We start from the raw sequence: 18,000 nt of genomic DNA on the forward strand, positions 1-18,000 counted from the left end.
ATGCAAACATTTTCCACCCTTGCTGCAATTCAGCAAGTTACCTACTTAACAAGGTTCACAAAAACTATTGATTTCAGACGTACCCTATGGTTCTTTGAGCATGTTCTCAGTTCAGGTGTTTATTATTGCTCAAATCTACAGTCTGGTTGTGATTGGCCACTCAGTCACGAGATATGCAGGATTAAAGAGGACACAGGACTTTAAGGAATTCACTCTTAATTAGAAAATACACCATCCTGTAGGATAGAAAACAATCCAAAATAGTGATATTCGAGTTTTTGAGTCCAGACTTTCTTTGGGCACAACACATCGAGATTAAATTCAAAGCAGAATGGAATATCAATAGAAAAAAATACCGTACACTGATTTGTGAGCAATAGCATCTCAGCACGGATGAAGTGTTCACACTAGGGATGCTGTAGTGTCTTTATAAAAGGAAATAATAAATAGGAGAAACATAATTGGCGTTACACCAAAGGAAAGCTTCAAAGGCAAAAATGAAAGCACCTCCTTAGTCCAACACAATTCCTCCGACTGCAGCTCTCTCACTGTCTTAGGGCACCTCCCCCAAAACAGGGATCTCCCTTCTCTCCAAAAGCAAACATCCTTTCTCCTAGAACCAGGGCCTTGTAGACAGCACGTTTTTGAAGGAAAAGGAGGAAAAAGGTGCCAGGGCTTGGCCTTGGCTCCACAAAGCTGTTCCAAGCTGTCAGTATAAAAGCAAGGGACAGAGACCTGGGGGGCGTCTTTCAGAAATGAACACTCTCGCTTTACCTCTCGACTGAGCGGCTGCACCAGCATTGAGTCCCCACTGATTGCTATTTCCCCCCTCAAATCCTGTCTAAAAAAGGAATCTGAATGTAAAGGAAGTAAACCACACACATACGTAAATAGAAAGTTTTGCTGTTTAAGCCGATACACAAAGAAGATCAGAAAGACGACTAATTCCTGGGATGTGTGAATAAAGGGTAAAACTCTTGCGCTCTGGCTGGGGCACAGCAGTTCTGGCATTCAGAACGCTCTTGTGTATGGACTGAATGCACCAGAAGCCACGTGAAGAAGTAACTCAGAAGTGATTTAGTGGGAATTCTCAGCAGAGACATTTAGCAGCACTGAAACAGAGGGACTTTCCTTCCCTCACATACCATAAAATCCTGCTTTACACTAATCTAACAGCCGCATAATCTCAGTTCCACTTTTTAGTGCCAAAATGATGCATATCTCTTACAAATGGCCAAATTCACAAGCAAAACATTTAAACCAGAAAACTGTTTTGTTCTACATTTATTGCGGATATTAAAGGATTAACAATGCTAACAGGTTTACTTACACTAAAAAGAAATGTCAGTTACCCAATAACATAAGCATCTACTCATCGCTAGCTTAGCACTGTGGCCAATGTGCACGGAACAGAAACTAGCAAATTGCTCTACGAGTTTAAATGGCAAAAACCAACCCAAAGACAGTAGACACACCACTGAAGTTAGTTAAAATGTTCACTGAAGCTTGCAGTCTTCATGGAAGAGAGCCTGGAACTAAAATAACAGAAAAGAAGCTAGTAAACTTTAAACAAGGCAATGCATCTGCATAACAAATGTTTCACATCTACAAGTATTTATAACTGGCAAATCAGAGCTGCCTGCAAAAGCAGGTCAAAATCAAAGGAAATTCCTTTTGCAAAAGGAACGTAAGGTCATCTCTCGGTAAAACAAGATAAAAGGGGCAAAGGGTAACCCACTGCAGAGCAACGCTGGAATCTCAGCACCAGCACCGCTCTGCTGAGACCTTGTCCAAAATTAAAGTTTGGCACAAGAAGGACAGACGACTCCACAGAACTCCAGAGCAGCAGGTTAGGGTTTGCCCGAGGTTCACCTTTATTCTCAAGGCAGTGTTATACTCTAAACTGAATTGCGCTCGCAAAGGACGGCACCTTTTTCCAGTCGGGATCCCAACGCTTCTCCCAGATTGGGTAAGCAGGCATTTTGCAAACGCGCCCCGAATGGCACCAAGCCCAACCACCTCAGGTTAAATCAGAGCAGCGCACAACGCTGGTTGGGGGCCGAGAGTGGATTTTGATCTAGTGTGAAGCTCCACCTCGCCTCGTGCCTTCCTGCACAGTGTAACACATCATCAAGAAACCTTCAAAAAATGGAAAGAGGGGGACGGGAAGTTTGCGGGGACATAAAAATTGTGAACAGAAACACTGGCAGCCTCAGCGCTGAAACTAAAAGAACAGCTCAAGCCTTTTGAGTGGGGCTGAGAAATAACTCGGAGGCCAACAGTACCGGTTCCAGTGTCATTCTAAACCTGGGACTGGCAGATCGCCTTTCAAAAGGCTCATTTTACACTGTAAGTACTAATTGGGCACAGGAAAGAAAGACAGGCAGCGAGGAACACACCCAAATAGGAACTTAACAGGTAAGCATCCGCTGCCAAATACTGTAACTGATGATCTTTAAAGCAGCCTGTGGTGCAAAACACTTAAAGACTTTAAACATCTCTGAGTAAAGCCTATGAGAAATGTTCTGGGCTATCGAACATCCTTAATCAAGTCTGACAACCAGATAAACTCCTTTGTGTTTATAGCCTTCATGCTTCAATTTCTTGTAACGTAAAGGTGAAGACACATGGAAAAACAGAACTGCCAGTGTGTTTTTCTTAAACCTGCCATCGTGGGTTTATTTAGTGATTATGTGCTTCAAGGCAACTAAAACTGAGCCATCAGCAATTGTTTCTCGTGGTTTCAAAGATCCATGCAGTAAAGAGAAAAAACCTTGCATTCATAAACTAAAACTGGTTGTTACAAGCAAGGATAAGTTGGTTGCTACGGAATGAAAGTGAAGACACACCCTTTCAACCAGCAGGGCTTTCAATGGAGAGAGAATATAATTTCGTTCTTTAAACAGCAGGCACAGGCAAGCTGGTAACCAAGGAACACGTTTTCTTACTTATTTGTCAGTTAGGAACTGGAGATGCTGCCTCAGGACAGTGAGGCGCTATTCGTGGTGTCCCACACGCTCTGTGCTCTACAAGAACCTTGGTAAGGGATGAAAACATCGGCAAGACAGCACTCACTGCCACAAAACACGCATCAGCTCATGCTCAACTCCTTTAAGAGAACTTCACTGAGGAAGGCGTGGGTGCTCTAACATTCAAGTGAAGACTTCTGGCTAGTTTTAGAAAGGTAATGATGGAGAACAGTACACTAAAAAGTGGGATATTAAATTCTGTCCCTCTCAGTAATCCAGGCACAGTTCCCTCATTGATGTGCAAGTCGGGAAAAGATAAATGATCAGACCTTGAATGTTTAATTTGTGGTAACACTGCTAAATCTTTCACGTCGTGCTTCACCAGAGAGGTAATGCTTTTTGTTGAAGCACAGTAGATTAATCCAGTCTTCTCTTTCAGCAAGTTCTGGTAAAGTCCCTTAAAGTACAAGTTTTTTGTCATATTTCTTGGGATTTTTCAATACAAGAACTTCTGCAAAGCAAACCTTAAACAGAACAGAAATGATGGTCTTATACAACTGATGATCCACTTCTAGATGACTTCTAAGTGTCTTCAGTATTTTCTGCAGACACATAGATAGGACTTGCTCATGGCTTAACCTTCTTCGCGAGGAAAAGGAATTATGCAAGAATTTGTTGGGAGAAGAGCTGCAAATGTGTGTATAAACAAAACGTATACTTAAAGTAGGTACTACCTGTTCATTACAGTCAAAAAAACCTTAGCAGCCGAGGTTTTCAAGGAAGAGTTTAGTGTTCTCAGACTCAGATGAGCCCAGTTATTCATCCTACACTTAAAGTTTAGAATCCTATATAAAATAAGCATGCAGGTAGAGGCTCTTCTTAAAATTGGCATATGGAGGAAAGGAAACTGCTTTACGCAGCATCCAGAAGTAGATCAGAAGATCAGCCCATCAACAAAATGGAGTAAAATAAAAATCTTAACTGCCTTGCAAGAAGATCTGAATTTGAGAAGGTTCTTGGCTTCAGAAAGGATCCAAGCCAAAACAGGCTGGGTATATTTTTCATGTTGCTTATTCTGTTTTTTGCTAAGCCATCTCATCACATAACAGGCAACCTTGGCCAAAGAGAGAGGTAAACAGGCACTTCCGAGAACAAAATCGGTTGTTTCTTCCTCAGAAGATGACATCCAAGTTGTTAGCTTGCACAATTAAATACAAGACTAACTGTAATCTTGGAAAGTGTTTTAATACATTAGCGTTCGAGTCCGCTACTACAGAACAAAGTGTTCTTCGTACTGGCATACTCTGCCGCAGATCTTTCCCACAGCAGCCTTTGCATATCCGTGCGCTTTCTAGCGAGGGAGTCTCTTATGTCAAACCTAGAAAGTAAGATTTGGGGTAACTGAGCAGTTCAAAGCAGTTCAACGTAGGTCTGGGTTTTCACGACATGTTAAGAAACCAGACATACTCATGGAAACAGCAACATTCTCTTGGTAAAGGGAAGACTTAAACAACCCCCTGGTATTTTAATGTTTGCAGGAATTCATAAACCAGACGTGTCCATTGCACATACCTATTTACTTGCTCTTTTCTGCCTGTACATTTGTATCATTCTTTGACGGAAAACATCAAATGCATCTTCTTTATTTTCTTCCCCTGCAACACCCAAGCCCTCCCCTGCAGAGGTAGCACCCCTAGGGAGTAAAATGAATAGTTAGAACACTCTGTTGCTGTTACATTTGACAACGTGCAGAAGAGATCTAAACAACAGCTTCCAACATAGACACAATTCAAGTGGAAAGCAATTCTCCTTCAATCGTGGGAGAAGGGAGTGGAGACTCGGTACCTGGCACACCAGATCAGCTATAAAACCGTTCCCCACCTCCCATCACACATGCAAATACCCACCAGAAGAAAACGCTCCTCTGACATGAGGGGAGCAGGGAAGATAGTCATCTAAGAGATTGAATTCTTACATGAACGCCTGTATTAACCACTTTGTTCATGGTAGATGGGATCCTCTCTGGAAAAGATGGCAAAAATTGCCTTATTTCTTACATTTCAAAAATGACAGAAGTCAGAGGCTTTGCAGAATGAGCAGGATACACCACATTACTATGTTACCACGGGAACATAATGCTGCTTGCTTAGAATTTCTAGTGCTCTAAGCCAGATGAAGTCTTGTAGGACACACTCCACAGACAAAACCTGGAGCTCCTGCCCTCCAAGGGAAAATGAGTTAACAACTCCTCTCTCTTCATCCAAACGTGCTGACAGAAGCAGGCAGGCCTTGACAATATCAGAACAACTTTTTGCCTTGGAGGCCTTGAGTTTCTTTGTGTAATAACTGATGTACCTGAATAAATCTGTTTCAGATATCAGCATTCTATAATGATCAAGAGGCACTCTACACTAGAACTGGCGTGTATCCGGTTATTAATTCCTCCCCTTTTGTGCAGAGAATGAGATTAGGTAGCACGTGGACTTTTAAAAAAAGTCATCAATAGAAGAGCTGGTAGTTTTCAAAAGGGGAGAAAAGAGCAGAGGCTACAGATTGCTAAATGGATAAAAATACCCCTGCACTGTACCAAAGCAACCAACATGAGAAAGCAAAACGTTAAATTGCACTGGTTTCATCCTCACTGAAATTGTCCTTAAGTACTGTCCAAAGAATGACCTTGATGGGAAAGCAGAGAGCGGTTCAAACCATGAAAACAATAATACGGAGTTCTCTTTACATTACAGAAAAGGTCAATGAGATTTTGTAGGAGGTACAGAACACAGTTCCTCACTGCTCTTTGCAGGTGTCTTTACAAGGTGACACAGTAACGGAGTCAACCTGGAAAAACTCTATTTCCCTCATTAAAAACGCAGTTCTTAGAGATGGCCAGAAACCTTTAGGATGTGTTGGGCTGTCAGATCAGGTACAATTAAACAGCTCCTGATTAGCTGTGCAGTGAAACTTGTGCCAGGGGCTACAGAAAGAAACAAATTACTCATAGATTTGGTCCCAACAAGCTTTGAGGTCAGGACCAAGGTTCTAACATTAGTGAACATGAGAGCTGCAGGTGAAGCGAGTTGCTTCTTCATTGTCGGTTAACACTGAAGAAGAAATTATAGAAAGTATAATGATGGCCCCTGGACCACTGGGAGCACAACAGGAAAAACGAAAGCCAACAGCTACAAGGCCCAGTGTTGCCCAAGGCACGAAGAGAACATAGACATCCCTGGAGAAAGAAGACTGTTAAATCACAGACCACATGTGTGGGCTAGAATATGGGTCCAGAAATAATTTCTGCCTCCTTATACAGCCAGGGAGTTGAAGGAGGCATTATTAATTCTCTGTGCTGGCAGCAGCGGACAGTGGATACAGCAGCTTTAGAAGACAAAATGAAGATTCAAAACGAGAAGTATATTTTGAAGGAAAAGCACGCTTACCTTCTGGCAGATGCACTTACCTCTTTCAGTATGCGGTGGAATGAATCTCATAATTAGAGTGAAAATACCTTTGCTGCCTAAACCTAGGAGTGTTATCACACCGTGTGATATTCTTAATGTCTATTTATATAGGATGTACCTGGTGATGTAGCAAGGAGAGCCCCCAGATAATACTGTGTTAAAGAACCCTGAAAATACACTAAGCAACCAAAAAAAAAAACCCTCAAAAAACACCTCCTGGAGAACAGGGGCACCCACATGTCTTCAGAAAGTGTCCTCGCACTGCAATGGTCATGCTGCAGCCTTCAGTGATGTCAAATAGGGTGGCAAGAACCAGCCACCTGCCAGAGCAGCTTTACCCAGAAAAACACATGAATTCGCCACGCTCAGCTTTGCTGAGGCCAAAGGCCAACGTCAAGATGGAAACAAACCACTGAACTGGCCACAGCTAGGTGGGGTAGATAAACAGCGTGACTATTGGAATCCCAGCCTTTTCCAGAGCTGTCCCATTTCGGCAGGGTGTTCGCGTTACATACACTTTCACAGGCTCTCGGATTCCTTTTCCTCGTGTACCAAGGCCGTGTCCTTCCTGCCAGCCCATCTTCTGCAGCATCTGGAAACCCACATTCCTGTTGGTCAGCTTCTTGTGGGAAAATTCTAAATCTTTTGGTTTCTGTGGGAGGAGAAGCAGAAAAAAAACCAACCCAAACATAAACTAAGTGTGTTTGCATTTCTGGATATATAGAAATATCTCTGGCATTTCTCTAGCCACACAGAGAACGTCCATTGAAGAGTAAATATCTGCCTTGCCAGTTTGAAAGATTATTTCAGGTTCTCAAACTGTTTAAATACATTATTATAATCACAAGGAGTACACCTTCATATTGTAAAATGTATTTATGGTTTTTAGTAACAAACATTGAACGATCTGATGACTGAATCCCTATGACAAATATAGAAGCAGTCAAACAAGATCTCACCAAGTTTGGGAAATGCCAACGTATTTTGCAGAGAGCAATGCGCTGATTTCTCTATTATTTTTTTAACTGGAAGACAAGATTAACACACTGCTTTTAAATAGTGCTGTAATCATAAAATGCTTAATTTTGGTAGTTAAGAGACAACAGGAGCCATGGTTTTCCTCAGGTTTAGTCCAGTCTGTCAGGATCAGGCTCTTCAGGCTCTAATTCTGTTTTACGACAGTGACACCTTTTCACCTCTTGTAAAGACAGTTGATTCTCAGAACGCAAAGGCAAACCAGAAGAGTTCTTTACCTTCTTCTTCTTTGTAACCGGGCAACCACGAGGCCTATCATAAGCAATTCTGACAGGTTCATGCACTGCAAGTCAAACCAAAGACAAAATTCAGCTGTAAAGAAAAACAACTGTAACGTAGAACTCCAAAAGCACATCTCAAGTGGGACTTGACTCAATGCCTTGGCAAGAAAGACTGGAATTACAAGAAATGAAACAGTAAGGTATTTTATCTCCCTCCACCATATAAAAGGTAATTAGTACATGCATGCATTTAGTTTTGGACATTTGGACTGATGGATGATAAGGATTTGAGATCTTTCATTTCTCTGAGCTTTCATGATAGAAAATTCAGAATGCACTTAAATGAGATTATCGTCTATCATATTCATATCACAAATGACAACCTTCACCAATAAAAAAGTCACTATGCAAAGACAAGACATTTGTTAAAGCAGCTGCAGAGCACAAATAATCAGGTTTAAGCTACTTCACTCTCAGTTCTTAGAATACCATGACCCACCCCCGCTGTGGCCATACTGACAAATCTGGCCAATCCAAATCTAAATCTATTCAGACAAACACTCAAGTGTAGCGCTGAACACACTTTAAGTCTATTAAATCTTGCATACACTGATAAATAAACCCCGCAAAACCTCCTACCATGAGTTTTCTAAGCAGCAGACAGAGGATTACATTCACATATACTTATGGAATATTTGAGGATTGATGTTTGACGCAAACTTTGCTACTGCACTATAATACAAACACTGTTACGCAATTTATTCAGATTCTCCTTTGTCAGTGACTGACCCTTTAAAGTGAACATTGAGTTCACTTTCGTACTAATGAAAGGCAATTCTTCTGGCCAATAACAGCCAGTAACAAAGTACATAAGATCAAGAGCCCTGTACTGAGCCCTACAAAATGTTTTTCAGTAACGCTCACCTTTTGGTTCTTCTATGAGGCAAATCCTTTTAGATGCAGGAATCATACCGACTTTCAGAGACTTGCTGCTGATTCGTTTGCGAGGAAAGGGGGTGCCAGGAGCAGGAGCTGATGCCTGTGTCGACAGATTTGGTACAGCACCATCAGATGATGCAGCTAGCGGCATTTCACCTGTTGATATTTCCTCTCCTGTTTTGGAAATCATCTCTTCAGCTAGGTTTTCCACACTTCTACCTGCTGAGACGTCATCCTCTTCTCCTTCCTCCGCTTGCTCCATTTCCATCTCTTCCAAAGGCTGGGATATATCCTCCTCAAACTCAGCTTCCTCCTCATTATATTCGTCCTCCTCCTCTTCCTCCTCCTCCTCCTCCTCTTCTGAAATATCCAAGTTCCTCTCTTCAGGTTTAGCACTCTCCCCGGCATCAGCTGCTTCAGACACAGCGCTGAAGTTAATGGATGGACATAACTCATAGACCTTCATTCGATAGAACTTGAAAGCAGAGCTGTTTCGATCTTGTAGAAACCTGGGCAAAAATTACAGTGAAAATTATATCAGAAAGATATTTTCTTTAGCTAGCACAAAGCAAGACATCAGAAATAAACCTCTCGTTAGTTTTTTTTTTTTAATGGTCTTTCCAGGTGTTGTTTTCGGAGAGCTATAGGATTCCCCAACAACATCTGTTGGGAACAATCATCCTGACTGCTTTTTTACCAGCACTTCTCTACCTGTGTTGTAAAGAATTCAGTACCGTTATCTTCATTCTACAGATGGAGAAACTAAGAAAAGATGCTAGCTCTGGGTGACCCAGAAGGCAAACAGCAAAGCACAGAAGAGAATTCAGGTCTTCCAAACAGCAGCCCTGCGGTCTCTGTGCAAACAGACATATTGATTTGGAGAGACGGAAAAGACAGCGCGGCTCTATACGACTAAAAGAAAAACCTGCACTAATTTACACTAGAGCACTCCGGCCATTGCAATCAAAGCCTCGCTTAAAAGAATAACAAGACTAAAAATACTCTGACAGAACACTGTGTCAAGATGCAAGCCAATTACTTAAGACATAAAAGACGACATATATCAGTGCATGTGCGCATTTAGGAGAAGTGTTTTTCTTTCTTAGTTATTTCAGATATTCATTAATGGAGGCTCAAAATCCTCTCTTCCTAAGCACAGTGAGTAAAAGAATACATCAACAAACAATAAAAGGAAATTTCTCTTTAGTAATTGTTTAGGAGGTTGTAGTGAGGTGGGTGCTGGTTATTTCTCCCAGGGAACAAGCAGGAGGATGAGAGAAAAACGGCCTCAAGTTGCACCAGGGAAGGATTAGATTGGATAGTGGGAAAAATTTCTTTACTGAGAGAGTGGTGAAGCCCTGGCAGAGGCTGCCCAGGGCAGCGGGGGAGTCTCCATCCCTGGAGGGGTTAAAAAGCATGCAGACGTGGCACTTTAGGACACATTTTAGTAGGGATGGTGGTGTTGGGCTGACGGTTAGACTGCATGAGCTTAGAGCTCTTTTACAACCTTAATGATTCTGGTTTGGTTTTTCTTATTGGCCCCTTTACATAGATCAAGGTGTGGTTTACTCACCAGAGGTCTGGGTTATCTGCACTGTTGTCTATGCTGAACTGCTCGATTTCTGGTCCTACCTGAGCAACAAACTTGGCAAGCTTCTCAGCAGTTTCCATTGTTTTAGCATCCACTGCAAGAAATAAAAAGCTTGTTACCTATAGCTTCACACAATCTGCATCACTGAACTGCCAATGCAGTTGAGAAATATCTACTTCAGCAAAAGAAATTATTTTTAGAGTTCCCTGTAGAACACTCTATGCAATGTTTTTCTCATATAATTTACAACTTAGAATCTAATCTTGAATCTTCACTTACCATCAGGAAACTGAGAGGACAGCGGTGGGAAAAGTTCAGCTGGTGCTAATAAATCCTCAGAATCTGCCCTTCCTTCTGCTGGCAGAGCCCCTTCTGAATTAGCAGCACACTGCGAGGATGAGGCTGCAGCGAGGGAGGAACTCTTCTCCGACAGGCTGGTTTCCGACACAGAAGGCTTTGACTGGACCGACCCCTGAAGATGCTTGTCCTGGGGCTTGAGCACTGTCCCCGCTGAAAGCACAGTCTGTGTCCCTGCGGTTGCTCTCGTCACCCTCCTTCCTCGAATACCACGTTGCACGAGAGCTCCAAGCCTCTTTCTTTTAAATAGCCGCCTCTTAATGCTTGCGACTCTCCTGGCATACAGCATGGCCCTGACTGATTCTGTTGCAGATTCTTCTAGAGTTTTGCCCTCACCACCCTCTTCCTTTCCCGACGATGTCAGCCTCTGCATCTCAGACAACCTCAGTCTGTAATACTTGTACTCTAGACTATCTTCATCAGACAAGAACCTAAACAAAATCATATAAACAAAGCTGAAAGGGCAACTGATCTCGAATTCTCAGATTAGAAGTTCAGTAGCAATCGATCCTTTTTTTCCAAAGGAATACACCAGTTAATGGTAGCCTGCCCAGGTTTTTCTCAGCCTAACAGCCACCTCCACCTCTAAAGCAGTAAGTGAAGTGTGCCGAGCAAATAAATGATGGGAGGCTTTGATAGAAATGGTTTGGTTAGTAATTAATCAGCTATGCTGCAATTCACACATGAAGAGATACTGTCTTATTAAAAGATTATGATACTTGGAACTGTCTCAGCGTTCCTTTTCCAGAATTATTCATGGAACACGAGATCCATAAGTCTGTTACCTTATTGTATGTTTATATCGACTACATTTGCTTCCTATTATAATCCAAGCTACAGAAATAGCTTTAACATCTTGTGTTTGGATTGACACACAGTCATTACTGACAGAGCAAAAGAACATGATCTACTAGACCAGACAGAAGCAACAGGACAATTTCCAGGGGTATCAGGAAGCATAATGAGCTGAGGAAACACTTTCAGTAAGTCTGATTAAATATACAACAGGCTTTGTCCCTATGCCCCTTGAATGAAATACTGAATGTAATTAAATATATTCCAAATACCTTCAGCAGAGAGCAGTATCAAGACACACCGTTCAAACACACCTACCAATATTCAGGGCAGTTCTTTTGAGCGTTTCTCTCTTTGGCAGACAAGGTTCCTGAAACAATGCTGTTCACTAGCTGTTCAATTGTCTCCACAACTTTCCGATCTGCTCGCTGTGGGGCTGTAGGAAGAAAGATGATGCAGTAATTGGGTTATTCTCATCAACAGAGTATCAGTATGTAGTCCTCTTCATTCTTCAACACACTGGTATTTGCAGCATCTCAACATATTAATAAAAAAAAAAGGCAGCATTTAATATTAGAACAAACAAACCTCAGAAACTTCCTGACTGTTTCCTCAACTCAACTTAAATTCTAGAAGACTTTATTATGAGAAGTGCTGGGGTTTAAGAAACTCATCCTTTGCCATCCTGGCCACGTTAAGCTACCCTTAAACAGCAAATTCTTGTTGCTCCAAAAGGATTTTGTGCAAAATAAGTATATTTGAACAGCACTCTGAAGGGGCGAATTCCAAATTATTGGCCACTCTACTCCTGTAGATGGTAGTATATAAATAGCTTGAAAGAAATAGGCCTGCATCCAATAAAAGCAGTAACAGGAACATCTCCAGCTTTGCTTCTACGCAAACGCTCACTCTGCGACGTAGCTGGTTACAGCTGCAGTCCCGGACTCGCTCCCTGGAAGCCGTGAAGCTGGAGGGGAGGGCAGCTGGGGCACAAGGTATAAATCACAGAATCACGGAATGGCTTGAGTTGGAAGGGACTTCAAAGCCCACCCAGTTCCAACCCCTGCTGTGGGCAGGGACACCTCCCACTGCATCAGGGGCTCCAAGCTCCATCCAACCTGGCCTTGAACCCTCCAGGGATGGGGCAGCCACCCCTGCTCTGGGCAGCCAGGGCCTCCCCACCCTCACAGGAAAGAAATTCTTCCCAAGACCTCATCTCAATCTCCCCTTTCAGCTCAAAACTGTACTCCCTTGTCCTATCCCTGCACTCCCTGAGCAAGAGCCCCTCCACAGCTTTCCTGAAGCCCTTTTCAGTGCTGAAAGCTGCTCTAAGGTTTCCTCAGAGCCTTCTCTTCTCCAGGCTGAACAACCCCAACTCTCCCAGCCTGTCCTCATACAGGAGGTGCTCCAGTCCTCGGATCATCTCTGTGGCCTCCCTGGACCCTTTCCAACAGTTCCATGCCCTTTTTATGCTGGGGATTTCAGAACTGGACACAGGACTCCAGGTGGGGTCTCAGGAGAGAGGAGTAGAGGGGGAGAATCCCCTCCCTCATCCTTCTTGTCACGCTTCTTTTGATGCATAAGCAGGTGCAGAAGGGAGGAAGGAGACATGCTTTTACCCAGAAAGCTGAAAGCAATTGTTACAACAGAAAATATTTCCCACCTGCCTCAGCACTGCGAGGGATTTACATGGAATTCCCAGAATTAGGAATCCCTGACCCAGTGAAACCATAAAAAATAAGATAAAATGCTAGTGACAAATAAAGACATTAGGCACTGCAAAGTACCCTACGACAATTCACTCACTTTTAGCTTGTGTGTCAGGAGAGGGTTTTTCAAGCTCTGCTGTGGACTCTTGTTCAGCTTTCTTCATCTGGATGGGATATCCACTTTTGTCCAACCAAGCTTTCAAGTTTTCAATGTACTCTCTTCCAAACAATGTTGAATCATCAAAGTTGGGGAATAGCGTTGGTGCCGGAGCCATTTCCTGGAGCCCTACAGCTTCAAGTATTTTCTCTTGCCTAAAAACAGACGCCAGCGCGAAGGTCTGACCCAGAAGTGCTAAAGATTTACGACAGAGAGAAACGGTAGTCTCAAAAGCACTCGCCATTTCTCTTGGATTACCAAACCCACTTGTCTTAATGCTTAATTCGTAAGCATTGCAGGCCATGAGCAGGGGGGTAACGCCTTTCAGGAGGCGGTCTTGTAGCCTCATGATGTATTTATCAAAAGGCTTGATTATTTCAAAGAAGCAGTTCTTCGTTTTCACAGCCCCCTTGTCCAATAGCATATTTAAAAACTCATTGTCCACTTTGGGAGTTTTCAGAGCAGCATGTTGTAAACTCTTGATGGTAAAGAAACAATAATCTCGGTGTTCTGGCTTTAAGGAGCATTTGAAGGAAGCGAGCATTTTAGCGCAGGTTTCTGTCTCCAGTTCAAAGAGGGCTCCGAAGAGCCGGGAAAACTCTGCATCGTTTTTTATTGCATGAAACCCAGCCCATTTTATAATTTCTATTCCAAAAGTTGAAAAAATGTCCGATTTGTCCACAAGATCGAAATTGAGATTTCTGAACACGTGCGCAGGCTTCGGGAGCCTGAGAATAGGTCTCTGGGCTGTTATCGCTGGCCTCTGATTAGGTCGTGGAGGCAGCTTTTGATTAGGGTGCTGGACTGTCACCGGCCTCTGGTTGGGTTGCTCAGCAGCTTCGGGGAGTTGATCAGGTTGCGCATCTGGTTTCTGATCGGGGCCTGGAGGCAGCTTTTTAGTGTTCCATTTCTTCAGGGGAGGTTTGATATCTCCTTTGAAAACTTTAGTCTTAACAACACCCCTTGCAATACGCTTTCCTCGCAGAATCCTCCCCCTGCCGATGCTGCCCCTCCGTATCGGGGGTCGGAACTCGCTGTCGGATTGCATTCCAAAGTCCACATCATACTCCTGATTTTCCATGTTTCCATATTCATCTTCCATGAGTCCTGGCGATCTAAAATCACCTAAAATATCTGAAGAACTAAAGTCAGTTTCGTGGGTGGATTCCCAAGAATCAGGAGGGCCATAGTCCTGGTCATGAGAAGCGAGGCCTTCGTAGTCCCGGTTATGGGAAGCTGGGCGCCCGTATTCCCGGTTATGGGAAGCCAGGCGCCCGTATTCCCGGTTATGAGATGTTGGATGCCCATAATCCCGGTCATGCGAGGCTGGACGCCCGTATTCCCGGTCACGAGATGCTGGGCGACCAAATTCCCGGTCACGAGACGCTGGGTGGCCGTACTGCTCATGGTAGTAGTTATCTTTTCTTATGAGGGGACTAGCAGATCTATAGGAAGGTCCTGGATACTCATCTCTCGGGTCTTCGCTCCAGTCATCGTGTGGATGGTGCTGGGCGTTGTCGTGAGCGTATCTTCCATCATCGTGAAAGCTCTCTTCATATCTCGGTCTCAGGACCAGCCTTGGAGGAGCTGTGAGGATAAAAGCATAAAGATACCAACGCACTGCAAGTAGGATTAAGGAAAAAAAAAAACCCACGCATATTTGGATGCTTACAAGAGTGAACAAAAATACATGTACTGTTATTCAAGTTTCACTAATTTTGGATACTCCCATTTCCTTTCGTACATTTATTAAATCATTTGAAATAAGCAAACCCCAACAAACCCCTAAAAGCAATTTATTAAAGCTTCTACTTTTTCTAAAGCTGAAGCACAAGTTCTGCTATAAATCTCACCATCTATGTGCTCACAACTTTCTCAGTCTAGGAAGATGTTAATGATGTGCTCATAATGCTTCTACTTGCATTTCTCTGATGTAAAAAAACAGTGTGTGCACTTTCTGTTTCCACATGGAATCCTGCAGTTGAAAACAAGACCTTATTTTCTATAAACTCACACACAATTATAAAAGAAAACATTATAGTCAGAAACATCAGAATTTCCTGCAAAGCATCCAAGAATCCCTGTTCTTTAACTCAGAAAGTAAAGAACACTTGAACAACTTAAGTATTTCAAATGAATCATTCCTCTGGAGCTTATACAACTTTAAGAAAACAGATAAGTCTCAATTTCCTATGAATGTATTTCAAGTTATTTTTCAGGACATTTTAAGTGTCAAATTTATAAGACAAAAGAATTTGCAGATCATGTTTTGTGTGCATTCACAGGATTAATGTCCTGGTTTTAGCGTTTTCTTCAAAGCCCCAAAGGCCTCAAACTCACTCCTGTTTATTTAACTTATCCAGACATCAACAGAATTCCATCCCGCAGCGATGCCTCTGGAGACCTCCCTGAAATCGGACCCGCTCTCTGACACAGCCCGAACAGAATTCCTTTGTTTGAAATTGAAATCATAAAATGGTTTGGGTTGGAAGGGACCCCAAAGCCCATCCAGTCCCACCCCTGCCATGGGCAGGGACACCTCCCACTGGATCAGGGGCTCCAAGCTCCATCCAACCTGGCCTTGAACCCCTCCAGGGATGGGGCAGCCATCCCTGCTCTGGGCACCCAGGGCCTCCCCACCCTCAGCGTGAAGAATTTCTTCCTAATGTCTAACCTAAATCTTCTCCCTGCCAATTTAAAGTCATTCTCTCTTATGCTGTCTCTGCCCTCCTTGATCCAGAGCCCCTCCCCAGCTTTCCTGGAGCCCCTTTCCCTACTGGAAGCTGCTCTAAGGTCTCCCCACACCTTTCTCTTCTCCAGATTGAACAACCCCAGCTCTCTCAGCCTGTCCTCATACATGAGGTGCTCCAGCCCCTGTATCATCTCCATGGGCTCCTCTGGACCCTTTCCAACAGTTCCATATTCTAACATTTGGGCTTTTTTTTGCCTGGAATTTGCATTCCACATTGAAATAGTGTCAGTCGTACCAACCTACCAGCCTCTTCCTAAAAAATGTATATGGAAACCGGATCACGGAATGGTTTGGGTTGGATATGACCTCCAAGCCCACCCAATTCCACCCCCTGCCATGGGCAGGGACACCTCCCGCTGGATCAGGGGCTCCAAGCCCCATCCAACCTGGCCTTGAACCCCCCCAGGGATGGGGCAGCCACCCCTGCTCTGGGCAATTTGCATTCCACCCTGGAACAGTGTCAGTCACACCAAGCTACCGGCCTCTTCCATAAAAATGGATGTGGAGAGGGGATCTCTCCGTGTGAATCCAAAGAGACATAAACGGGAGGCGAGGAATCCAGGAGAGCCGTGAGCGGAATCGCTGGTGCCTGTCATCCCAGGGTCTCCTCACCTTTAAAATGATGGATGGGCTCCTCCATGGCATCTCCCCGCTCCATGCGGTACCTTTTCACTTTGTCCTGCACCACAGCATCAAACGCTTCCCGGGTGAGGCGCCGAGAGGCCATTTTCATCCTGAGGCACCGCACAAAGCCGGGGCCTCTCCTCCTCCTCCTCCTCCCTCTCCCCCAGACCCCGCAGCGCCCAGCGGCTCCTCCGACGGGAACGGCGGGGAAAGAGCAGCTACCGGTGCCTCCCGCCTTCCCGTGCCGGGAGGGGGAGGAGAGGAGGGATAAGAGGGAGGAGGAGGAGGAGGAGAAGAAGAAGGAGGAGGAGGAGGCCGGGGGAGCCGCCCCCGCCCCGGTCCCCCCGCCCGCAGCCTCCGCGCCGCTCGGGAATTTCCCAGCAGGCCCCGCGGCGCCGCTCGCCGCGCGCATGCGCAGAGCGGGACCCGCCTGAGGCCTGGGGGGGGGCCGGGATGGGGCTGTGGAGAGGGGTCTGTGGGCTGGATCTATGGGATGGGGCTGTGGAGAGGGGTCTGTGGGCTGGATCCACGGGATGGGGCTGTGGAGAGGGGTCTGCGGGCTGGATCCACGGGATGGGGCTGTGGAGAGGGGTCTGGACAGGCTGGATCCATAGGATGAGGCTCTGCAGAGGCGTCTAGACAGGCTGGATCCACGGGATGGGGCTGTGGAGAGGGGTCTGGACAGGCTGGATCCATAGGATGAGGCTCTGCAGAGGCGTCTGGACAGGCTGGATCCATAGGATGAGGCTCTGCAGAGGCGTCTAGACAGGCTGGATCCATGGGATGAGGCTCTACAGAGGGATCTGAACAGGCTGGATCCATGGGACGAGGCTCTGCAGAGGAATTGGGACAGGCTGGCCCATGTGATGAGGTTCTACAGAGGGATTGGGACAGGATAGATGCATGGGCTCGAAGGCAGGAATGCTCTGCAGAAGGGTCTGGACAGGCTGGATCCATGGGATGAGGCTGTGCAGAGGGATTGGGACAGGCTGGGACTATCGGATGGGGCTCTGCAGAGGGATCTGTGGGCTGGATCCATGGCCTGGAGGGCAGGAATGCTTTACAGAGGGGTCTGTGCAGGCTCGATCCATGAGATGAGGCTCTGCAGGGGGATCTGGACAGGATGGATCCACGGGCTGGAAGGCAATAATGCTCTACAGAGGCATCTGGCCAGGCTGGTCCATGGGATGAAGCTCTGCAAAGGAAACGGCCTCAAGCTGCACCAGGGGAGGTTTAAATTGGATATTGGGGAAGAGCCCTCCACAGAAAGCGCTCAGCGCGTTGGCCTGGCGGTTAGACTGGATGAGCCTCGAGGTCTTTTCCAGCCTTCATGATTCCAGGATCCCTCAGCCTCCTCCTTCACAGCCCCCCCCACCGCTCCCTCAGCCCCACG

At 45.0% G+C, this 18,000-nt stretch overlaps 1 protein-coding gene across 4 annotated transcripts; it reads right to left on the reverse strand.

The window, feature by feature from the left end:
* Window positions 1–1,269: 1,269 nt before the first annotated feature.
* On the reverse strand, window positions 1,270–16,798 carry SUGP2 (SURP and G-patch domain containing 2). 4 transcript variants are annotated; one of them, XM_069878286.1, is made up of 10 exons: window positions 16,596–16,798; window positions 13,172–14,818; window positions 11,684–11,801; window positions 10,493–11,001; window positions 10,196–10,307; window positions 8,608–9,131; window positions 7,681–7,745; window positions 6,943–7,079; window positions 4,542–4,662; window positions 1,270–1,535 (listed from the first exon to the last, which is right to left on the reverse strand). In XM_069878286.1, the coding sequence occupies exons 1-9, from the start codon at window positions 16,714–16,716 to the stop codon at window positions 4,542–4,544; spliced, it is 3,354 nt and encodes a 1,117-aa protein (XP_069734387.1). In that variant the 5' UTR covers window positions 16,717–16,798; the 3' UTR covers window positions 1,270–1,535. The 4 variants fall into 4 exon arrangements, with proteins under 4 accessions (XP_069734387.1, XP_069734386.1, XP_069734385.1 ...); XM_069878285.1 differs by having other exon boundaries at window positions 1,270–3,493; XM_069878284.1 differs by having other exon boundaries at window positions 1,270–4,347.
* Window positions 16,799–18,000: the final 1,202 nt, after the last annotated feature.

Source organism: Phaenicophaeus curvirostris, chromosome 28, assembly GCF_032191515.1.
Source record: "Phaenicophaeus curvirostris isolate KB17595 chromosome 28, BPBGC_Pcur_1.0, whole genome shotgun sequence".
Classification (NCBI taxonomy): Eukaryota; Metazoa; Chordata; class Aves; order Cuculiformes; family Cuculidae; genus Phaenicophaeus; species Phaenicophaeus curvirostris.

Bases quoted from the DNA above. Each gene is read 5' to 3' on its own strand.
- SUGP2 (XM_069878286.1), bottom strand. From the start codon at position 16,716: ATGAAAATGGCCTCTCGGCGCCTCACCCGGGAAGCGTTTGATGCTGTG. The intron at 11,802-13,171 runs GTGAGTGAATTG...TTCTTCCTACAG, and splicing joins TCCTGACACACAAGCTAAAA to CCCCACAGCGAGCAGATCGG. The intron at 10,308-10,492 runs GTAAGTGAAGAT...TATTTCTTGCAG, and splicing joins GTCCTCTCAGTTTCCTGATG to TGGATGCTAAAACAATGGAA.